The sequence below is a fragment of the Rattus norvegicus genome, chromosome 2, assembly GCF_021556685.1.
Source record: "Rattus norvegicus strain SHRSP/BbbUtx chromosome 2, alternate assembly SHRSP_T2T, whole genome shotgun sequence".
NCBI lineage: Eukaryota > Metazoa > Chordata > Mammalia > Rodentia > Muridae > Rattus > Rattus norvegicus.
Window position 1 is genome coordinate 242,712,740 of NC_141535.1, and position 26,025 is coordinate 242,738,764.

The window sequence follows — 26,025 nt, forward strand, 5'->3', positions numbered from 1 at the left end:
ACAGTGAAGGTCTCTTCTACATGCAGGCATGTCAGATAAAGAGCAGTACAGTCACAATCTTATACCCAGAAAGCAAATTTCCCACCTGAAACTTAAGTGGGTGCACCATTTAAATCTTATCCTGCCCTACTACGTGGGGAATAAAGCTCTCTCCAGAGTATGAAGCCTGTAAAACAATGCTATTCTTCTCAAATGCCATTGAGAAACTACATTTCTCAATCCTATGTCCCAGTTGCCAATCTTCTTAGGATCCTATGTAACACATTTTATTGTGAGGAGTGAATTACTGATTGTGTACCTCAGGAAGCATGATTAGAGCTATTCCAGTTACTGGGGGAGCTTAACAGGCAATACTGTAATTAGAGACCATTTTAATTGTATTCTCAGTTTTCTAAATCCTTCAGTCTCCAGAAAACTTTTATTGTCGCGTCAGACCAGGTTTATTTTTAATATTCTTAGATTCAAAGGAGACTCAGTTTCATAGACAACAGAGAAAACAGACACACACAAACCAACAGGTAGGGTGATCTTCAACATTATAAGAGGAGTAACCATTGCAGTTCAAAACTCTTTCTTCCAATCTTCATTTCTACTGAGAAGCTACAGCATGGCTGTGAGTTTTAGCTGACTCCCTCGTAACTCTTTTAAGTAGTCTGTAAACACAATAACTGTACCAAAACGCAATCCTCAGTCCTGAGCCCTATTTTGTTAACCTGTTTTGTATGACGGATTATTCAGCAAAAAACTCATTCTCTGGAAAAAAATGTTATTTCTCACCAGTTTTGTTGTCTGTAAGGGTGAAGCTCGTCTGAGAAGCTACTGTGCAACTCTGTCCATTCTCTCCGGTTCTGTAGTAATTTTCATTGTCCACTTTGATAATCCCCAGGGAGTTCATGCGGAGCCGTAAATCTATTCCCTCTCAGAATTATTATCACCTTGTAATATAATGCTTCTGATGGACAATTCAATTAGATCTTAAATGTGACATATGTAACAATTATAGTCGTTAAACATCAATTAAAAGAAAATCGAGTTTCCTATTCAGAGCAAGAAGTGAGTCAAGAAAAAAACTTCTTTAACTCTCGTATGTGTTCAGTGCAGTTCCTCACACGTGAAGTAATTGTTTCAGACAGGTGTGGGTCATCCCTTTGGAATCACAGTAAAGCAGTGTCAGGTGTTCGGCTCCCCAAAGACCAGTTGAAAACCAGCATGGCCAGGTGGGGAAAGTTAAGCACCCAGAAGTCAAAGCGACTAACAGCTGAAGGGTAGAGATCATCCATGCTTCCTTCACCCTCTCCTGGCTGTCAGGCTTTGCTGCTTGTGTGTGTTTATTTTCTACTACTTACCTTGAGTTTCCATGTAACTGTAGGGGTTTTTGTTTTCTTAGAGTTGCAAATACTAAAACTGAATCCCAACTTTGGGAATAATTTCCAGTAATCAAACATTTAGCCTTCTATATTCTGTAGACATTAGAAAACTACATCCTCAACAATGACTTATGATCAAAGCCATTGTCTAATCATAATTTGAAAGAGGATTATGGTAAAAATTGCTGCTGGGTTTACCAGTCATAAATATGGAAAAACAGCATGTCCTTTTAAATTAGAATTAGAGGATAACTTGAGATTGTAAAACGTTGTGCTTTCTTTTGAGTAATATTGAATTTTTAGTACAAAGACGAGGGCTGTTAGTAGCAAGGAAATAGGGCCAGTTATTAAAACTTCACAGTCTTCTGAGTTCGAAGCCATCTTGATCTATACATTAAAACAACAACAACAACAACAACAACAACTTCGCAGTCGATCTTAGCCAGACAGAGCTGAAATTTAGCTTTCATTAGAATAGAGGCTAGCACTCTTTATCTCTCAGTCAACTTTGACAATCACAAAGACATGACGTCCTACGGACTCATTCCTCTGCATCTTTGACCAGAAACAAACTCTTGCAAAAGGCTCTTGCAATGAGGAGCTCAGCAAACAGGAACAGAATAATGGATTTGATTTCCTAGTGTGCGATCAGGTATCAGCTGCAGTCCTGGTGCCACTGTTGTCTGCACATGCATTCCCTCTTCGCTGTGATATACAGCTCTTCTGCATTGTGTGCACCTGTTGACTGGGTTACAAGTATAATGTAAGAGGGTTAGGATATAAACGTAGCCACTGCCACTCTTGTCACTCTAGAAAGGTAAAAATAATGCAGATGGATTAGGTACAAGCCAAATCGTGTGGGGGTAAGTGGACTGTGCCACCAGACAGAACTGATAAGATTGAGCAGGCCCGAAGCCCAGGGAATCTCAGAATTGAGAATTCAGGCATGGGTGAGGCCAGCTCCTTGACTAGCTCTAGGTGTTTGGGAACATGTAACCATGACACCCCACTAAGAGGGCCATGTCAATCAGTCATGTAGAAACAATACCTAAAGCCCTTCCCCCATGCAAATAGAGCATTCCTAACATCTCAGACTGAGCCAATAGGAAGCATCCGCCCCTGGAACCCACCCTACTCTCAAAATGTTTATAAGGTCCCTATCCACATGGAGAAAGTTCACGAGTTATTTTACCAAGAGTCATCTGAGAGAGGCTGTTTTATTGAGCTGCAAGACTCTAGAGAAGTATTTTCTCTCCCGAAGCAGCCACTTCAGGACCTTGGATCCACCCAGCAGGCTGGACTTGTGCCCTTGCTGCTGGCCACTTGTCTAGAGGCTCCAGCTGTGATTCTTGGCTGCTTACTGCTGCTCACCACAGCCATAGTTACTACTGGCATTGGCGCTGCAGGTAGCGGGACAGACCATGGTTACCTGCCCTGCAGGGGATCTTCTTCAGAAAGCTGTAACACTTTGGCTGGTATAGCCAGACCAAAGCTCTGAGGAATCTTTCATTCCTGCCAGACCAGAAAGTCCTCAGATTCATCCTTTCTGGTTTCACAGAGAACAACACTTGGAGACCCCTATCACAGAACGAGTTCTGCCTCCCCTGAGTGGGCATAACACCCAAGCAGCGTGGTAGCTAGGCAGCCAGACAATTTGGGCCTCAGGAGAAGTTAGCACGGCATGAACCTCACTGCAAGATGGAAACTGTATTTATTTTATCCATGGCTGCTTCGGCCCATTCTGAGATGGGACATTTCTAAAACATCTTCGGTAAAAGATGGACACAGAGTGAGGTCCCGGGGACAGTAGTTCTTCTAACTGCTCAGACATTCTACGTGGGCCAGCGCCTACCATTACTGTGCTATCCCGAGCACTTACCCCTGGAAAGTGCATAGCCACAATATCAAATTAAGTAACACACACCTCTGATTTTTTTAAAGGACATTTACATTTTTACTAATATATACCAAGTACCAACAGTAAGTTTCATTATGACATTTCTCTGAATGAATGCAGTGTATTTTATCATATTTAACTCCAATATATTTTCTTATTTTTTGTTTTTTTTGGGAGCTCCGGGTGTGAGCACTGCACCAATATCACCTGCCCCCTTTCTTCAGCCCCTCTGTAACTCTTCTTGAGTTCCCACCCTGACCCTCACCCAAATTTAGTTTTAGTTAATTTCTTGTCATATATGTGTAACAGTAATAATATATATGATTGCACTTATATGTATGTTATATGTTATATGCATGTAACAACTGTGTGTAAATGTGTTTGTAAGAGCTATAAGAACAGGATGTCTGCTACTAGCGAATGTCCTCTAGACATTACAGAGAAACTGTGCCCACAAAATATCAACAGTATGATTGCCAGGACAAGACATACATAATGACATTACCAGTTGACACATCAAGGCGGATGAGGGAAAATATGCAAAGTTCCACCCCTAAATGAAAATCCACATATGGTCACCAAGTAACCAGTCCTCAACATATACATGTGAGCAATGCTGAAGAGGCCCACTTCTGCCTTTCATTAAAATGGAGAAGCCAATATACAAATCGGACTAAAGTTTAAGAAGCGTTAGTTTCAGAGGACAATGGATATTATTTCATGAACTATCAATGCTAAATATAAAAACGTTGCATGAGCTTAATCCTGAATGCTAGTAACCAACCTTGGTTACTGTCATTAGGGCATCATATTGCCATTTTATGCATTCAGGAGTTGAAATGCCCTATTTGGTCAAAGGTGATAGGATGGCAGCCATCTGAGAGAACAGCAGTGTGAGGCCATCAAATAGAGCAAGGACACCAATGGCCATGGCACTCGTGAACTCACAGAAGCTTGGCTTCGTGCTTAGGGTCTTCACAAGACCAGACTCATGGACATTCAGCTATGAATAGAGAGAAGGCTCCTGGGGTCCAGCCCTCCCTTAGGAAGCTGCTGGCTGTTGAAGGCTAACGAGGGAAGGCATTGTCCTCAGTGGCGATGTGACTGGGAGCTGTTCTTCAGTGAGCTCCAGGGACAGCTCCGCACTCTCTTGTACATGTTGGCATGAGATCACAAAGCACATGTCATATTGCTATGAGGACGCAAACGAGGGAAAGAACACTAATGGAAGAAGTTGTTTTGCAACATTTGCAGATGTAGACGAGTGCAACGAGACCTCCGTCTGCGGTGATCACGCTGTGTGTGAAAACACGAACGGAGGATTTAGCTGCTTCTGCGTGGAAGGTTATCAGACCTCCACCGGGAAGACGCAGTTCACGCCTAATGATGGCTCTTACTGCCAAGGTAACGTATAGCCTTCCATCTTAAGCTATATAAAATATTTATGACATTTGTGGAGTGTCAAAGAGACACACTCCCAATGACAAATGGGCCCAGGTTAAAAAAGAAAAGGCCACAAAAGAAAATCAAGAAAAAAGGCAACAAAACTGATAATAGTGAAAGGGGTGGGTCTGGGAAGAGTGGGACCAGATGGAAGGATGAGGAATCAGGATGTGCTATGAGGAATGATGATGTGCGTGACGTCATCAAAAGATAGGCTGTGGTGCTGCATAATGTCCTGTGGACGTGGCATGGCCACTGTATATACAAACTCACAGCACCTATGGTTTCCTACACAAGATCACTGCAAAGGTAAGCCAGTTTAAAATTCCACCATGGATCGCAGAGGGTCTCCAGGCCTAACCCCTGTCTGCGGAGTTATTGGTATTTGATGGCTACTGGAAGTAGAATGACCTTTCCTTGGGAGTATGACCCCTGATAGGCTTCTCAAGTCCCAGTGGAATAGCCTACATGTATACAGGTATAGCGGCACCATTAGAACTCACAGGCTAATATATGTAAAAAGAAAAATAGAGAGAGGAAGAGAGGTGAGAGTGACAGGGGTTGGGGGAGAAACATGAAGAAGAGTCTTGGTGAGAAATGGAAAATAGATATGGTCAAGGTATAAATCTATAAATTTTTCTAATAATAAATATATATTTTTTACAACAAGAAAGAAACTTGAGCCAGTATAGGGGAGACGTAGGAAAAAAATGTGATCATAAGGCATAATCACCCAGGGTGTTTAGAAGCCACTGTGCCGCAGGACGGAGAGACTTGAGTTCACAGACGAATGCTCTTACATTGCTTGAGGGTTCGTTTTAGATAAAGTTCATGGTGATATTGCACATTTAAGGAAATCAATTTCTTAGAGAACAGCCACCTCTAACATGCCAAAATACGGATACAGGAAGAATGTATTAAATGCCCACCCATGAAATAATTTGCACCATTCATGATGTTTAATGGGTCTACACACAGCCTTATTTGGGCTGCTTTCCTATTTGAGCTTCTGAAGCATCACTGGGAAAGGAGGGGCTCTTTGGTGACATTCATGGCCGCATGCCTGCCATCACTGAACTTGGAAGACTCTGGAAGAAAAATAGTCATGAATTCAAGGGCCGCATTGTGAGCTCCGGACCAGCATTGGGAGACGCTTGTCTCAACACGAGTGAAAGACTCTTTGGCTCGAGTCCCACATTTCCCACCTGGTTGACTTTATCTTCCCTGTTGCCTCGTTCTTCCCAACTTCTATGCAGCTTGGAATGCATGGATTGGTGGGTCCTCCTATCTAAGAGTCAATACTCTGTGGCTCTTCCCATGAGTAGTCAGTATAGGATGAGTCTGTGTAGGATGATAGCTTCTGATCATATGAGCAAAAGTAGACGAGAAGAAATATAGATGATGAGAAAAACAGATGCTCCTTTAGAGGCTGAGTACTTGAGCTTCTTGATCACACGCACCATAGCTATGTAGGTGTCATCAGGAGAGGGATTTTCTAGCCTTCCACTCTGGTGATGGTCTTTATAATCTAGTACCGCCACCTTCCTAGCTAATGTAGAGACCTTCCGGAACCAAGCGCGAGGCTCGGTACTGACTTTCTTTTCTGTGCTTTGAGTTACATGTTTCCCTGTGCTTTCCTTGTGCTTTTAAATGAAAAATTGGGAACAGCTGAACTGAAGGCAAACAGCCCGATGACATTTTAGAGTAGACTTTAATAGCTCCCCTCCTTCATACTGGTAAACGGCAACGTGCCACTCTGTTATTTTAATAATCAAATTGTAAATTAAGATTGCAGGTTCATTCATTAATCTAATAGAAAGTGTTTCTGAGATGCCAGAAATGGGCTTAACACACACACACACAAACACACACACACACACACACACATACACACATCTTTGCATTAATTTAAGGTAATGATCTGGACTATTCCGTTCCTTGGACTCATTCCCCAACCTGACTGCATATTTATATTGTATTTATAACTTTAAGGCACATTTCACTGCACTGTGTAAAATTTTAAATTAAGAATATAAATGATGTGAGCCTAAAGCCCCAGCCCCTTCATTACGGTGTCAATATATAGCTATTGAGAGCTTCTGACTTAATTCTCTGCAATTTATTACTTCATCCACACTGAACTATGATGATTGCATATTAGAATCACAGTCCAAATGTAATATGAACAAAGGTAATCAATCGTAATAAATCTTAAGAGAGTCGAATCACATAATGTGCTGGACCTTAGTTTTCAGTTAAATCACACCCAGAAATGAAGCCTCGAAAAGAAAGTGGGCCCATCTTTATTCTCCAAATTCCTTGCAACCGAGTTACCATCAGTTTAGCCTAAGACGAGCAGGCAAATAATTTTAAGTGCACTTTGAAAAATGAGTCTTTATTAAATTAGAACTAACTGTTACATCTTAGATGATGGGAATAGATTTACTGACTTTGTTGATGAATCACGCTACTCAGAAAACAATTTGAGAGTGCGGCCCATGAATAACATTTTCAATAGCCTGTCAAAATGGATTGACCAAATTAGAGTTTTCTCTCTTTTGCCAAATGATGGGATTTCCCCCGCTTTCTTGTATCTTGTTTCGTGGTGTGAAATCACATGTAATATTGGTACGAGGACACAAGTGAGGAAAAGAACACTAATGGAAGAAGTTGATTTGCAGATGTAGACGAGTGCAACGAGACCTCCGTCTGCGGTGATCACGCTGTGTGTGAAAACACGAACGGAGGATTTAGCTGCTTCTGCGTGGAAGGTTATCAGACCTCCACCGGGAAGACGCAGTTCACGCCTAATGATGGCTCTTACTGCCAAGGTAACGTATAGCCTTCCATCTTAAGCTATATAAAATATTTATGACACGTTTGTGAGGCATCAATGAGCTACAGTCCCAACATGCATGCCAGGACTGACTGAGGTAGAGAAACTATATTAAGAAAGGTGTGTTGTTTCGCTTAGTGGAAATGGAGGCACCAACACGCTGGCTCCCATTCATTCTTCCTTAAACTGCGTTCTTCATTGTTCTGTGATACATTCTATGTTCTGGAACTCAAATGGATCCTCAAATGTTAAAGAATGCATTTTTAATGTCTAAATGAGCAAAATCATTCAAGTCAACATGATCAGCTTAGGAAAAATGGATTGCAGACTCACTGTGGAATGTGTTTTCTTTTTTCTACAGAAATTGTGAATTCAAATTGCCACTTAGAGCATGACTGCATTGCTGCAAACATTAATAAAACTCTAAAAAGAGTAAGTAGACACTTTGGGTTGAAATATATTTTATTTTGACATTTTGATCTGATTTAGAAGCACTACCAAAGTTCTACTCGGAAACATCAGCAGTTGAACCTCGTGTATTACTTACGTTGCAGATAGAATTAATGTGAAACTTCCAAAGCATTGTAGAAGACTTTATCCTGTTTAATTTATGCTATTTTTTTCACTATTTGATGCACAGGAAAATTATTTTCAACATGAAAGAAAGTTGTTGAATAAAATGGTAAAAACACACATGGCTCAGATCCAGCACCACATTCCAAGGAGAAGTGGTTTAATGCAACCAGATTTTGAACTTCAAAGTGAGCACTTCAAAGAGGAAGGAAAGTAGGAAGGTCACAAACGTGTTGTTATGCGATTGAGATTGGGTCACACTATGAGGGCGAAGCCCTGTCATCATAAACTCAGGAGCACTGCCCTGGAACACAATGGGACTCAGGCTACTGACGCATAGTTTTAACGTTAGTTCTCATAAGAACTAACAAATTTAAATATTGAGATGGGTTTATTGGGGAAAAAAGGAAGTTAATTTCGAAATTATTTTTTCAATCCTCCCTTCAAGTAAGCTCTGCTTGTCTCTTCAGTGTACTCAAAACTTTCCCAGTTACTTGGGAATTATTTCTAAACAAATTCTGTTTTCATTGCTACATGTCGTGATTTCAGTTTAACCTGATAACACATTGTTCACATATGACAAGGAAAGCAGCCTCTGCTCTCATTGGGTATGCAACTCATTCTGTTTTTAATGTATGTGGTCTTGTGTCTGATGCATATAAGGGTATGTGTGATTTCCTCAATCACTTCCCCCTTAGTTACTGGGACAGGCTCCCTCCCCCTCCTCTTCCCCCCCCCTCTCTCCTAGAGACAGTTTGCCCAGAGATCTGTCTCCACCTGCACCACCCTGGGATTACAGGTAGGCTGCCACACACAATACTTTGACACAGAGCCTGGATGTCAGAAGGCCAGTCCTCAAACTTAGATGTCAAATGTTTTCCTCACTGGGCCAACTTCCCAATGCCTTAAATTTTATGTGTAAAATAGCCCCTCACAGAAATCTGATTCTCCATTTCTATACTCACTCTTTTCCTCAGATTGGACCCATAACAGAACAGCTGACTTTACTCCATGAAATCTACAAGAATTCTGAGGCTGAGCTTTCTCTGGTGGATATAGTCACATACATAGAGATACTAACAGAATCATCCTCACTACAAGGCTACATAAAGAACACCACTTCGCCCAAGGATGCCTACTTCGGTTCAGCTCTTACTGTGAGTATGTTGATATTTAATCCATGGTGGAGATGATGCTGCTTTGACTGTTTCCTTTATTTCTGTTCAATGTATATAATAATATTTTTAGGGATGTGTTTTTCCTTAAATAGGAATTTGGAAAAACCGTCAATAATTTTGTTGAAAAGAACACACATGAAATGTGGGACCAGTTACCTACAAATCGTAGAAGACTCCATCTCACAAAACTGATGCACGCTGCTGAGCACGTCACCTTACAGATCTCTCAGAACATCCAGAAGAATACTCAGTTTGACATGAATTCTACCGACTTGGGTAAGGCATGGAAGTGAAAGGTCTGCTTCAAAGCAGCAGCATTTACCAAGTCAGACAGTAAGGACCAGTTCTTGACATATTAAATTATACACAGATTTTTCAATGCAAAAATGAATGTTGATTCATAGAACCAGCGCAATATGAATGAAGAACCATGCTAACAGAAAGGTTGATGTTCCACCTAACTTTATTGCCTCCCCTTTTCTATTCATAATCTGTTTATCATGAAAAGTAGCAGAAGGTATCGCTCCCTTCTCAGGACCACCCAGTGGTCTCCTCACCTTAACCTACAATAGTTCCATGAGAAATTATAGATATAGTGTATTTAAATTTCTCTTTGGAAATGCTTTTGCCTTGTGATAACATGAGGCATTTCATACTGCATAGTTTACTGAAAATATACTAAAATTAGGGCTAATGTTGAAGATGGTTATACATGGTTCTGAAGAGGCAAAGTGTTCTATTAAGAAATCATTGTGTGTGTCTATATGTCATTTCTAACTGGTACCCTGCTAGACAGTTGCATATTGACTGAATGATTGATCATCTCATCTGTATTCATCACTTACCCAAATTAAGAATGAAAATGATGAGGTTAGTACGTAGGCACACTATGCCTCTATGTTTCTGCATAAAGGACATGCTAATGTACCCCAAAAGTGAATTACTACTCAGAAGTCTAATTCTGTCAGTCTTTCCACAGTAGGTTATGTTTTCGTTCTGGATAGTGTCACAGGTATTTCCAAACTTTTGACACTGAGACAAGACATTGTCATCTACAAAGTTCACACTGTGAAACAAATGATTCAGTTGCAAAGAGGATCTCAAAAGTACGCTGAAGGTTTTAATTGAGTTTATCACTTTGTGTGATACCATACTCATTGCTTTTCTAGGATACAGCGTATGTGCTGTAGATGGGGCAACCCTGTAAGACACTATGGTCTTCACTGCTTTAGGAACTGTGTGTGAATGCTTCTGCATGTGTAGAGATTTTCATTTTTCTTTTAGCTCAGTAAAGATTAGAACATGAATGCAACAGCCAAAAGAAAAACAAATTTCCAAGGTTTGTATGCTTTGGGGGACTGTGCACTATGTTGTCTGAAACTGAAAAGAAACTATGTCCAATGCAAATGTCTCTAAATCTAAAACTTACATTGGTTAAACTAATTTTAGTATGTTTCTTATTTCCGTGGCTCTTATTTCAGCTCTCAAGGTTTTCGTTTTTGATTCAGTTCACATGAAGCATACTCATCCCCATATGAATGTGGACGGAGGCTATGTAAAAATATCCCCGAGGAGAAAATCTGCATATGACCCAAATGGTAGGACTTGAACATCTTATGCATGGTTGTGGATTTTTTTTTTTTTTGCACTTTTTTTTTCCTGGAGCTGAGGAACGAACCCAGGGCCTTGAGCTTGCTAGGCAAGCACTCTACCACTGAGCTAAATCCCCAACCCCTTTTTTGCACTTTTATTAGGTGTTCTATGTATTTACATTTGAAATGTTATCCCATTTCCTGGCTCCCCTTTCCGTTTCCCCCTTCCCCTGTTTCTGTGAAGTTATTCCCTCACACCCACCCACCCACTCCCACTCTCCACTATGCCATTCCCCTTCACTGGGAAACAAGCCCTCACAGGCTTCTCTTCCTGTTGATGCCAGACAATGCCATCCTCTGCTACATATGCTGTTGGAGCCATGGATCCTCCATGTGTACTCGTTGGTTGGTGGTTTAGTCCCTGGAAGCTCTGGGGGGTCTGGTTGGTTGATATTGTTGTTCTTCCTCTGGGGTTGCTAGTAAGTACTTAAATGTGCACTTGGCTATGTCACAGATGTATGAGCAATTTCCTGTAGAAATATTTAAGTTCATATTCATATTATCCATGTCTATACTCAAGATTTCATTCTGACAGTACTACTGAAGTGAATCTTAACCAATAATATCCTGATTTTCCATCATGAAACCAAATTCGTGAATGTGGATAGGAACACGTTTAGACTTTTGTTTGCATCCATCATCCCTTAGCTTTTGTATAGTGAACTCTAAGTCACGCAGCTTTAAAAAAAAATAAAACAGAGAATGCTGGTAGTGAGCAATTTCAGTGATTATCTAATTGAACAATCCCATTTGGCAGATAATGGAACTAAGGTACAAAGTTAATGGAGTTCTCTCCATGTTTACCAGCAAATAGTTTAGAGGGAAACTAGGAAGGAAAATGTGAATATAGAAATCAACTCCACAAGCTCTTATGTGTCACCTAACTGGGGTCAAGCAAGGGGTTAGGAATTTAACTTATGTCACCATTCATCTCCTCTTGGAGCAAAATGCACAGAAAAATCCTCTCCATCATAGAGAAAGTTCTGTCGTAGTTGTTCTCGAACAGGTAAAGATATATTACTAAGGGTAAACATGGATTGGAGCCTTTCCTCAGAGTGGGTGGCAATCATAAATATAAATGAAAACTAAACAGTAAACACACATAAAAACCACTTTATGGACAGACGGACTTTATTTTTAATGACCATTCTGCAGACCAGGCTCATGATATTTTCTTTGCTTTATTTCAATTCATTCTGATTTCCATTGCCTGGGAGGCTTTTTTTTTCTTCATTCTTTATCCTCGATGTTATTTGTTTTTTTTTTTCTGGTCAATGTGAGAAACATATAGTTACAAAACAAATGAAAAATAACCAAGATGCATTGCCATTGAACCCTTAGCTCATGTGCTGCTAAACCATACTGTAATCAATGAAGCATACATATAATATTTATGAATATAGCCACGGAACCTGTTAAACAGTTGAAATTTCAAAGGCAATTTGAATAGTGTTTAGAAGTCATGGGAAACGCGTTGAAAATACCTATTATGGTGACAAACGATGAAACTGTCACGGAATTAAAATCTCAGAGAGATGCTGACTGATTGTATGGTAGCTTTGTTATGTTTAATGACGATGCACATAAATGCACAGTTGAAAGGGATGATAATCTCAGACCTCAATAAGGCGGAGGGACAAAATGCCTTTTCCTCAAGGTTAAGTCTCAAAAGAAAGAGCAAATGTACAAACTGATCTCACCTCCCAGTGATGTCTGCCTCTGATTTCACTTGTGAAATTCATTAGAAAAGACACACAGTAGCATTGGTAGGAGTGCAGAGGAGATCAAGAGACACAGATGGGTTCTTTTTTAATTATTGTGTAAGCTGGATTTAGAAATGTGATAGGGACAGGATGGGGTAACAAAACAAGATTCATTTCTCTGAACCATAGTTTTATGATAAAAATATAATAGACTTCTGTTAAGGAAGTCTACATACTTTCTTTTAATTCCTTGTAAAATTGGGATAATAGTCAGATATGCAAACAGACCACTAGAGAACTTTAGAAAAACCTTTAACATTCTCCAAAAGAAAGGATCGGTAAAGTCACCTGGGAACAAGATTCTTAAAGAAGGTCATTGTAAAATCCATATTGGAAAACTTATTCCCGAAATGTAGCATGCAGGAAAATCTTAAGTTGTTTGAACCTGTTGCTTTTTCAGTAATCTAGGATGTCAAATATAGTTGCATCACTGGGGAAAGAAACGATTGGTGGCACTTCAACACAAATAAAACAAACAAAACAAATAAATATAAGGGAAAATCTAGCTACTAACATATATATATGTTACAATATACACACATATATATGTTATATATATATATATATATATATATATATATATATCTTAAAATGATGACCCTGAAACCTTAACATAGTAATTTTCACAAAATAAATACTTACACATCTGTTCTAGAAATTGAATGAAAGGCAGTTTTTGTTCTTAGAAAAAGATATGCAAATACTAACAGAGTATAGAAAGAGGACGGGACAAAACAAGATAAACATCATAAATCAGAAATGAGAGCAAATGGAATTCAGTATGAAATGGTGCACTCTTTTCAAATGAGTCTGCATTTGCAACCCATTTTCTTGGTGAGTGAGCCTTACCTTTTAGTAGAAAGTACAGTTTTGTTGTGTTGGAATATCTGCAGGAAATATTAAAAGGGGAATGATTTATTTGACTCACAGTTTGAAAGGACCCATCTAAGTCAGTCCATCATGGGGGCGGGAGGGCTGACGCATGAAGGAGTTCATGGCTCAGGGAAGTGGATAGAAAATTCCATGCATCCCAAGGAATCGAGAAAGGGGCTGCAACGGGAGTCAGATTCACCTTGAGAGCTTCAGGCCTGGTGACCCACTTCCTTTAGGCCAATAGCGTCTCCTGAAAAGCTCCGTAACCTCCAGGACATGCCCACCAGCTGGAGACCAAGCACTTAAAGCACAACTGAGTGGGGAACATTTCACATTCGAGTCTGGTAAGGAAGTTCAACAATCAATTAGTTCTAAAGTTAGCAAGAAATTGTCAGAAGTAAAAATGTTTGTAATTCTGGATGGGGAAAAGGAAGAGATGCTAAAAGGATATTCATCGAGGAAATACAGTGGCAGGGGCTGGAGTTTTCTATGGCATCCCTTGTCTAGAATAACAAATCAGTGTTTAAAATATCATTTCAGACAATAGCAATTAATAAAACAATTTAAAGTCACCTTTCCTTGCCAACTTTTTATTTCAGTTCAGACCTTTTTTTTTTACTATGACCCCTAAGAAGTATCTATCCTCCTACGTAGACCTGACGTTTCTGAAGTTTTAAGTTCTTCCTTCAAGCCCTAGTCAATGGATAGAAGGCATTAGCATCATCATCATTTCTAAGAGTCGTGATGTCACGAACTCAATACACCCCACTGTTCTACTTAGGGTTCTATAACACTGCAATTGCAGGGAGGAAAGCAATTTATTTGCTCCCACAAAGGCAACTGGAGGGAGGAAAGATTTATTTGACTTATATTTACAGTCCACCATGAATGCAAGTCAAGGAAGAACCTGATGGTAGGAACTAAACAGAAACCGTGGAGGGACTCTGCTTATTTGCCAGAGTCCATCCCTGGCAGGGTTCAGACCCAAGGAAGGATGCGTGGAATACTTCCTACATTTAACAACAATGGGCACAGTGTGCTTTTTTTTTTCTTTCTCCTCCTCAACCCCTGAAGTTCTCTGATACCCATAATCTATATGATTTCAGTGAGCAGATAATATCTAACTCAGCACATTTGTACATAAGCAAGTGACTGGTTGGTAGCAATTGTAGTTACAGTATAGAAAGCTGACAGACTACATACTTAGGAAATTCTGATTTAATTATTGGCACCTAGCATCTCACCATACCCTAATCAGGAGATCTAATTCATTCTAATGCCCACGGATCTCAGCACAATAGTAACCTGAGTCAGTCCCTCAGCCTTGCTTGGCTCACCTACGATTCTTCCTGTTAAGTCTTGGAACCAACAATCCAGCCAGACCTTCCTAACCTTTCAGTAAACATCTAGCTGTTGTTTGGCACAGGTCAGTGGACAAATTGTTGTCATAACTAGGTTTCCATTGGAAGAGAAGATCCAGACGTTAGCTGGTGTACCCACACTAGGGCCTTGTGTTGACTCAACTGTATCACCATTATTAACAAACAGAGGGCTAGTGATCTGTTCCGGTCCCACGATCCTCGGAGACAAACCAAGTGAATCACAGCCTTAGCTTTCTTTTACTGATTCTGAAGAAATGTCTGTCACAGACAAAGTGAAAGTAAACCCTGCCAATAGCAAAGCTAAGGATGCAAACGCAAGGCAAAAGTGAACCAAGCATTCCTTCGGGAAAGGCCAGGAGGATCTACAGAAACATCCACACAGGGCTTGCCGTGTGGGAAACCAACTCCTCAGTCCTTGTCGTAAGGAGAGCTGTCTGTCTTACACTCATGCACCTTTCCGAGCAGAGGCTTGGGCACTGCCACTGATTGGCTCCTTCCCAGGCTTACGTGGAGCTTCCCTCCTCATATCTCTCAGACGTCTACATGGCTAGTAGTAGCGTCACCCACACTGGATTGGTCCCTCCTATATTAATTAACAAGCAAGAAATTGCCTCAGAGGCACGCTCTCAGGCCACTCTGATAGAAACGTTTCTTCAGTTTGGTTCCCTCTTCCCCAGGAATTGACACACAGGTTTAATCATCACATCGACTAATAGCTATTTAAAGATTGGTGTCTTCCGAGCTGGTAGGTCAAAGAAAGGTTCTGTGGGGGAATCTATGTTAAGTAAGATCGCACAACAATTAAAATGAATAGAGATGGATGTACTTTAGAAACTATACATCACATGATCATATGGAAGGAATGGGTGGTATGGAGGGACCCAATTGTGTGACCACGGAGTTTTCTGAACATACGATCGATATTTGTGTTTGTGATTCTGGAGCATTGGGCTGCATTCAGGTACTGCTTTAGAGTAGTGCTAAGGTACAACATGGCTCGTCTGACTCCACAGAACTCAGCATTATGAGGAGGCACCGCAGAGATGACGAGGTTGCTCTCAGTAGCGTGACCCATCTGAATAAGTCCTCAGTCTCCTTAATCCCAACTCATTTGCTCAGGGACACATGGCTTGACGCTTACCTCTCTAGGGAAGAACATGTCTCAGACTCTGGCTCTCTGTTAGGATCAGGCTGTCAATATGTCTAGGAATACTTTTCCTCCAACCCCTGTTTGTGAACCAACCTATGGTGCCATGATAGTTGACAGAGGTCAAAGAATGTAAGAAATGAACGTCATACGCTAATGCACACATGGGATATTCCGCCTCGTATTCCAACATGAACCGTTACGATTTCCATACAGTATAACGCTTGTCTACTGAGATTTGTGTGGAAGACGTTTAATATATTTATATTTATGAGTCCACTGACTGCATCTGTTTGATTGCACAGGCAATGTCATTGTTGCATTCCTGTGCTATAGGAGCATTGGCCCCTTGCTTTCCTCATCTGACGACTTCTTACTGGGCGCTCAGAGTGACAATTCCAAAGGAAAGGAGAAGGTCATTTCTTCAGTGATTTCTGCCTCAATTAGCTCAAACCCACCCACACTGTATGAACTTGAAAAAATTACATTTACACTGAGTCATGTAAAGGTAAGTTGTTTTCCGGTATTATTTAAAACTGTCGTACATTCAGCAAACTAGAATACACTTCGGTGCCGTTACTTTAATTATAAGTGAGTTTTAGAGAATAAGAACATCGAAAAACAAAAAAGGTGATACAGTTTTTATCCTTTCTTCCTCTCAGGGATGGGAACTGAAGCCAAATCTTTCTATTCTAAGCTTTCCCTCAACCAATTAGCTGCAGCCCCAACACTCAACTAGTTTTCTATAAAACATTTTGCATTTCTAGTTTTTTTCAAAGTCTCTTCTCAATACTAGTGAGTCATGTGTGAAATGTTCTAGAATTAAGCTATTTTCTTCTTTTATTTTTAGTACATTACTAATCTTGCCAGTTTCTGTGACCACATCTTTAAGGATATAAAGTTGTCCTTTAGGAGATTGTGAAATGGCTCCAGGAGCAGGCCTGACAACCTTAGGTAATCCTTCAGAACCACATGCTCACCACAGAAGGCAAAACTGACTCCTCAAAGTTGCCCTCTAATCTCCACATAGAGGCACTCATACACACTCACACTCACTCTCAGACTTACACACACTCACACACACTCACTCACACACACACTCACACTCACTCACTCACATGCACACTCACACACACACTCACACTCACTCACTCACATACACACTCACACATACTCTCACACTCACTCACTCACTCACATACACACTCACACATACTCTCACACTCACTCACATACACACTCACACATACTCTCACACTCACTCACTCACTCACATACACACTCACACATACTCTCACACTCACTCACATACACACTCACACATACTCTCACACTCACTCACTCACTCACATACACACTCACACATACTCTCACACTCACTCACATACACACTCACACATACTCTCACACTCACTCACTCACATACACACACACACTCTCACACTCACATACACACTCACACATACTCTCACACTCACTCACTCACATACACACTCACACATACTCTCACACTCACTCACATACACACTCACACATACTCTCACACTCACACACTGATGCTCACTCTCACACTCGTACTCACTCACACTCACTCTCACATTCACATAAACACATACCCTTACACTCATACACTCACTCTCAGACTTACATACACTCACACACTCACACACTAACACTCACTCTCACACTTCACACACTCTCACACTCGTACTCACACTTACTCTCACACTCGTACTCACACTCTCACATTCACATACACTCATACTCTCATACTCATACACCCACACTCTTACACTTATGCTCACACACACTCTCACAGTCAAACTCACTTACATTCACACACATGCACACACACTCATACTCACACAAACCAATGTGCTATGCTCACATGCTCACGTGACCAGACTTCTTTTAGGAAGAGCCTCTTTGGCCTACTTTCTATTTCATTTTCTTCTTCTTTCTCATTTGCTTCTCTTGTTTTATAATTTTTTTATTTGCAAGTAGAATGTAAGATCAATAGTATATACACACTGTTTGGGTCAATAATGTATTCTTTGTATATAACTGACAAATGGTTGAAACAAAAACTAAGCATTTGCTGAATAAAGGCAGACGATGAATGTTGGTAATGCTCTTTCTGTTTGAAATAGACATGATGATACTTGATAAAAATTATCACAATTCAGCCAAATAGAAAAAAGGGTAGTATCATTACAATCTGCATTTCAGGTCTGCTACAAAATGACAAGTGTGGTCATTTATCAGCACTGGTTCTGTGTTGGTGTTAAGTGTCATGCCAATCCTATCAATGCTGCTTTAAATACAAGCAGAGCAGTCCTTCTGGGTGGTTTCCTCTTTCTCTCATGAGTGGGACATCTGTTTTTCAGCTCTCAGATAAGCACCAGACACAGTGCGCCTTTTGGAACTACTCAGTCGATGACATGAACAATGGCAGCTGGTCATCTGAGGGCTGTGAGCTGACATACTCCAACGACACCCATACTTCCTGCCGATGTAGTCATCTGACACACTTTGCGATTTTGATGTCCCCCAGTACCTCCATTGTAAGTCAAGAGTCTGCTTGTCTTCACAAAGCTGCAGACTTCATCATCCTCAACCTTTCTCTTCTCACCCTGTATCATTGAAAAGAATGATCCTTTTACTTATTTCCTTGGGGCTCAACGATATGTTTAATATAACTGAAAGGTCTGTGGTCTTCGTTTGGTTTGGTTTGGTTTAGTTTGGTTTGATTTTGCTTAGTTTGGCTTCATTTTCTTTAGTTTGGTTTGGTTTGCTTTGGTCTCTAACTCTTTCCATCTCTTCTAGGATATGTGTGAAATGGAACTTTTAGGTTATTTCCTATCAAGAACTTACTTAACCCATAACCTCCATTAGGTTGCATGAAAGACGTAATACCTTTTCATTGCTCTGGATTTTGTACATTGTAAAGAGATCATTCTCTTTATAGGTTCATTTTGATACCTAATAAATATTTGGCACATTTTTTAAACTAATAATCTATAAGAACATAAAACCTCAAAGATTTTCAAATAAAAAAAATCCTTGTAATATATGTTTTGCTTCAGTACTATTTCATTGGATATTATTATTAATTATTATTATTTATTGTTGTTGTTGTTACATAATTTCCTTCTTTGTATCTCTGTGTTGCAATCTTCATCAGTTTGCTGTCCTAAGCTTCTGCACCAGGTCACTAACTTCATTCCATTAGTACTTACAATGATAAAGTCTATTAAGTGCCATAATAGATTTGATTGAAGTAGTATAAAGGCCGTCCTTCCCACTGTGTGAAACATGGTAAGCTCAGATTCTTCACGTGAAAATGAACAACTCCTCTCCATGTCACTCTCAACCGCGCTCTTTGGCCCTCCTCATGCCCCGTTTTTCTTTCACCTTTGTTTAATGTGTTTTAGACGAATCACCTCATAGACACAAGCCTTGGACTCACCACTGATAAATCTGTTTTAATTAACCACTTTCCCATTACAATGATGAATTACCTTTCCAATATCATGCAACTGATGGTGATAACATTATTCAGGCATGTACTAATATATACTATGCTTAGAAAAGAAAATCACTAATTATAGTGCTGTTAGCCTTCTACATGATTTATATCCGATTTCTCTGGATACTAAGTACAGGTTTTCCTCATCTAAATGTACATTTTTATTTTTACGTTGTATGAGCACTTTGATTAATGCTTCCCTGAGAAGTTCACGGGGGATTGTAGTCCCTTCGATAAGTCACTAAGTCTTCCTCTTAACAACTCGGTCACTGTTTGTCCTTAGGAAGTTAAAGATTACAATATCCTGACGAGGATCACTCAGCTGGGAATAATCATCTCCCTGATCTGCCTCGCCATATGCATTTTCACCTTCTGGTTCTTCAGTGAGATTCAAAGCACCAGGACCACAATCCACAAGAATCTCTGCTGCAGCCTCTTTCTTGCACAACTAGTTTTTCTTGTCGGCATCAACATAAACACAAACAAGGTTTGCATCCCGGCCCCCACTGTGCTTTAACTCTTTTCTCCTGTGTTTTCTAATGGATCATGTCACATGAACAAACGCTGTGATAAAGATCTTAGTGTGGCAGACATGCTAGATAATTGTTAAGTTATCTTCTCTATGTTTGATAGTGCTAACACATCTAAACAAATCCATTACACCGAAAGATATCCTTCATTATTTAAGTGATTAGGAAGGCCAAAGTTTTATATCAAAGAAATTTTATTTCCGTAAGCAGTGAGCAAGGACTGAAGAGGGACGGAAGAAGTTTGTTTAAGGATTGAGAGAGTCTTAGTGAAAGCATCATGACTGTGAACAGACACCGTGACCAAAGCAACTCTTACAAAAAAACAACATTTCACTGGGGCTGGCTGACCATCTCAGTGGTTCAGTCGACTATCATCATGGCAGGAGGCAGCATCCAGGCAGGCGTGGAACTGGAGGAGGAGCTGAAAGTTCTACATCTTGATCCAAAGACAGCCAGGATGATACTGGCTTTCACGGGCAGCCCGGAGGAGGCTCTATTCAACATTGGGCAGAGCTTGATCATAGTGACACACTTCCTCTAAAAAGGCCACATACCGATAATGCCTCCTAGTAATATCACTTCCCGTGGGCCAAACAAAAGCAGCACCAACCCTGGCTGAGGGTGTGAACAGCATGCAAGTTCATATGCAACAGCAGCAGCTAGAATCCTGAACGCCTGCTGTGCACTGGCTGGAGAAACGTATTCTTGGGGCAAAAGTCAGGAAAGGGACTGTGCACTTCGGTCCCCCTTAGAAATCTCCCAAGGACTGAAGCTAGTAACCAGTCATTATGTCACTCTCAATTAGGTAGCATGGAACACCCTTTTTTTATACAAACTGTGTCTAGGCTTTGTGGCAGAATTCATGTCACCTCTGCATTCCAGACACCCTTCCGCCCTCTGGTGTGCATGTATGTTATCTTGTCTTCCCTGGGTTTTTGCTCTACAGCTCCCACAGAGAGTGTTTGGTCAACTCTTTCCACCCATTTTTAACTCTAGTTCAATTCCAGTTTCTTCATAAGTGACCTCCAAATTTCAAATTACAGAAATCTCTCTTTCCTCACTTTATCCTGTAGTCTCCACTGTATTTTTTTAACATGTACTCTCCTCGTCCTTGAATCGGCTTGTTTTAATATTCTAGGTTTATTTACTTTATGAGTGTTTTACCTGCATGTATGTCTGCATATCACTTGAATACCTATTGCTGGCAGAGTTCAGAAAAGACCACTGGATCCCTTGGAACTGTAGTGACAGACGATTGTGAGCCACCATGGGTGCTGGGGACCATGCCTGGTCCTCAGCAGTAGCCAGTCTTCTTAAGCATCTACCTGTCTCTCCATTACCTACATTGCTTTAGTAAGGGGAATATTATGTATATTGTATGACCCTTCCAGTAATATATACTATTAATTATACTACTCAGGGCATGGCTATTTTTCTATTAGTTCTTGTAAGCCTAACTCCAGGGCATGAAGAGATGACTCAGTGCTTAATAACACTTGCTGCTCTCACCAAAGACCAGAGTTCAGTTCCCAGCACCCACATTTGGTGGCTTGCAACCACCCATTAAGCCCAATCTCCAGGAATCTGATACCCATCTTCTGGATTTCAAGGACACCACGTACATCTGGTGTGCGTACAGACAAGTAGACAAGCAAACATACACATAAAGCTTCTTTTTAGGAAATAGAAAGCAAATTTAAATATAATTCCAGTTCTAAGAAATAAATAAATACTCATGGAAAGTCTTTAACAAAAACACATTTCAAATTTACATAGTAGTCTTAAAACCAGAAGGAATTCTACAAAGTATATTGTGGTAAAACGTACTACTCATATGTACATCTTCAGTTTTACCACTTAATCAAGAAGTTCCCTTTGTTTCATATGATTTAAGAATTTACATTCTTTGAAAAGACCATGATATCCAGACAGAAGTCAGCTTAAACCATCCACCATCACTGAGAAAAAATTTGGGTAAAGAGCCCTCAGTTTATCTCAGAACATTAATGCATAAAAAACAACAGATCTCAAGGCAAGTCAATAAGGTTAATTCTGTCAGGAGATCAGTTGGCACCTCCCACTGACAATGAAGTGCAGCTCCTTTAAACCAGCGTCAAGTAGAGCTTCTTGCAAACAAGGCTGAGGAGACATGAATATTTTAGTGTGTTCAGTCCTGGTATAAAGCGACATCCCTCATGAAAAACATTGAGAGATGATATGATAACTCTAAGGAGAATGTTGCTTATGGTTTCTTCTCCCATTTGCCTTCTAGCTGGTCTGCTCTATCATCGCTGGCCTGCTCCATTACTTCTTCTTAGCTGCCTTTGCCTGGATGTGCATTGAAGGCATCTACCTATACCTCATCGTTGTTGGGCTCATCTATAACAAGGGGTTTTTACACAAGAACTTCTATATCTTTGGCTATCTTAGCCCGGCTGTAGTTGTTGGATTCTCGGCCTCTTTGGGATACAGATATTATGGTACCACCAAAGTGTAAGTCCAACAGATGTTGTGAGCATTTGAAAGACGCTATTGAATGCTCTGCGTGTCTTTAAAAATGTTGTTTTGCTCTAGTCCATGCAGTGTACTCAATGACTTTATCTCTCACTCATTTTTCAGATGTTGGTTGAGCACTGAAAACAACTTTATCTGGAGCTTCATAGGGCCAGCGTGTCTAATCATTCTTGTAAGTATATAAAAATTGCAATTAAAACTTAAGAACTGGCTATGGTTGAGAAGAACATTCCCAAATCAGACATGGGGCTTGGTAGAAACTGGCTTTGACCACTCTGTGCCTGTCGTTTGGTACCATTTAATATATTGCATTAGAATGGAGACAAGTACATAACTTGTAACTGAAAAGCAATTACCATTCATTCGCATCTCTTGGGAAAGGATAATTTTTGCATAGCATACGGAAGGAATGTCAGAAGTATCAGTCTGTCTTATCAGCAGTGTCTCTGCATCCTAAAATGCTGGAAGTGTGCCCACCACCTGATAATCTGGCGTTTCAAATGTTTATGTTATTTAATCTTTTATCGATGATCGGTCATCTTTGAAAATTAGACTGTCATCTTTAGAGTTTTGTCATCTTTATGTACCCTGTCATCACAAAGTGATTTTAAACTAAATTGCAACATCAGAGACAAGAACCTGCTATTTCTCCCAAGCGGACAAGTTGTCTATTGATAGTCCTATTTCAACAAGGAAGGAGGCCTTTTAATTCCTATTGAAAGTGGTTTCAAACCTACAAATTTGGCAGGTATTATATGTTCTGGTCTGAATAAAGACATTTTATATGTCTCACAAGCATTTCTGAGTGCTGAAAGTTTTCAGTAACCATTCTGAACATAATAGTCTGTCAATGAACAAGGGAGGCCCTGACGAGATACAAGAAAGAAACAAATTGTCAGAACAAAATCTCTAAGAATATTTTGGACAACTTTCTCCCATATGATTTGGCTGTAAACTAGACTCCTTTCTCCTCCCTCGCTTTTTTTTTCTCTTGAATCTTTTATGGTTGGGATGGAACCGTTAAATAGAAATGGCTTTGTAGGCAAAGCAGAGAGTTCTAAAGAGCTATTGGCTAGTGGTGTGGAAATTATGCTTACTGATGACCACAAACAATTCTCAGGAGTTCATCCAGCAAACATTTTTCAACTACTTACTGGATATTTACCATGATTATTTGATCCAATTTAACTTATTTATAACACCAATATTATAATCTATGCCATAATACATACCAAGTGGTGTCATATTCATGTATCTTTGCTGGTGGTCTTGATATGAGTGTTTCATGTGAAGATATGTTATGTGTTCTGTTTTACTAATATGTTCTCAACAGAGTAAGTAAATAATAATTCTTAATGCTTAGATGAAACAGAGAAATCTAGAAATTATGCTGTTTTCAGGAAATGGCCATGTTTCTCTAAAGCAAGATGGGGTAGAATTTTTCTCTGAAATCATATTGTAAAGTTGCTTATAAATAAAAATAGACACCTCAGATTCTGAGTGAACTATCTGAAGCCGATTGCTGAAAACTTCCAGAAATGTAAGTGAACTCTATCACAATTTTCTAGTTTGGATTGAACAAATCAGTCCACCTTCTGTGCAAGTCTAGCATGCTAACCTTTCCCAGGTTTACCAGATGGTCTGATTGCTTAAGAAGTGGGTAAGACATCTCAGGTTTCTCTAAAACTCATTCTAATTATCACAGTTTATAAAATACCCCAAAATATTACAGTATCAAAGTGAGTTAGTTAATTTTAATCATCCTGAGTCTACAGCCACACTTCTTGATGGTGCAGTGGCATAACCTGACGTCAACTGAAAACACCCCTGCTGCTACAGTATTTCTTGTTCAGTAATGAAGTCAGAGAAACTGTGAGCCAATCACTTTTTCTTGGCCTGAGACTCCATAGTCTTTGCAGAAGATAATAGAGCAGCAAGTGTCTCGTAGATGGTCCACAGTCCTTGGACACCATGGATTATATTTTATACACCTTTTGTTTTTGCTGCCAATGTAAAGGAAAATTAGTGGCCACCCAAGAACAGCAGACAATGGTAAACACACTTGTATGAACTCACTGAAAAGTGTCTCTTTATTGCCGGCATATATGAGACTACCGTCCACTTCTGATTAGAGTTTCTTCCAGGCTGCACATTTCCTAGAGTATCTAGGAAGAAAGGGGAAGAGTTATCACACAGAGCTCCTAAGAATGAAACAAGGGGAAACACACAAACAAAAAACCCCTCAGCTCTTCTATAAATAGAGAAATGATCTATTGAGCATGGGTCCAATCTTAGAAATTGAAAGAGGGTATTCAGGCATACTGAGGTGTAAATCTAATCTTAGAATCTGAGATGCCAATGCACATATATCAGAGCACCACAGTCATCCTCAGCTATAGATCAGCCAAGGCCAGAGTAGAAAAGCCACTCTCAAAACATAAAAAAGGGAAAAAGAAGTAAGGAACAAAGGAAGGAAAGAGGCAATGGAACAAAGGAAAAAGGAGAGAAAGAAAAGCCTAGGGAAAAAAGTGAAGCAAGAGGAAGGGGTCACAGGCTCCCCAAGTCAAATGATGTGCAAACAACTTAGAGGAAGGTTTGAATATGAATATGCTTGCTTTTCTCTGATGAATAGGAAGGGATGAGTATAGGAATGGGGTACTGTAAGTGCCTATGTCTAAAATCTACATGGACACCATCATATAAACCAAAAATAATGAGTAATTAAAGAATTAAAAGACAAAAAAAGTGATGCTGTGAAGCTTCCCCTTACCAGTAGATAGCCAGACCCCTCTGTCCCTAATCAGGAGTCAGGGGATCAGGACAAGGAATAACCAGAATCCAAGACCCAGTCAATTACCCCACACTCCTCTGCAGATACATGAACCATGTGGACACATTGAATAGGGATTTTTTTTCTATATATTAAGTTCAGATATTCAAATGTTATTATTTGCCATTGAAGAAATGCAAACACCAATTGGTAAGAAAACCCCTGGGAATGCTCTGGTAGGAAAGCATACTGAAGGATATTATTAAGTTGCATATAGTAGGAGAGTGATGACCACACCCTGTGTCATGAGATACTATAACAGTGATTGATTGACCTGCAGATAAAACAAACAGCAGAGAAATAAATAATGACACTCATAGGGGTGAAGAGATGTCAATAGGTGACCAAGACCTCTTAACAATCTCTGGCCAGGATGGAGGACACTGCTTATAGAGAGGAAAAGAGCAGCTTTGCGTTTATCTGAAACAGACCAGGGAAGAGATTTAATTGTGAACTTGACTTGATGCCAAGCAGCCCTTTGAACTTGTAGGAATCCTTTGAAAATGAGCAA

The 26,025-nt window shown here is 40.1% G+C and overlaps 1 protein-coding gene across 1 annotated transcript in view; it reads left to right on the top strand.

The window, feature by feature from the left end:
- Positions 1–26,025, top strand: part of Adgrl4 (adhesion G protein-coupled receptor L4) — a 104,775-nt gene that overhangs the window by 55,526 nt on the left and 23,224 nt on the right. Inside the window, 11 exon segments of the mRNA NM_022294.1 lie at positions 4,519–4,668; positions 7,389–7,538; positions 7,905–7,975; positions 9,094–9,273; positions 9,387–9,570; positions 10,776–10,892; positions 16,417–16,619; positions 18,499–18,675; positions 19,924–20,127; positions 22,443–22,663; positions 22,790–22,856. Of these exon segments, the coding sequence (NP_071630.1) occupies positions 4,519–4,668; positions 7,389–7,538; positions 7,905–7,975; positions 9,094–9,273; positions 9,387–9,570; positions 10,776–10,892; positions 16,417–16,619; positions 18,499–18,675; positions 19,924–20,127; positions 22,443–22,663; positions 22,790–22,856 (1,724 nt within the window).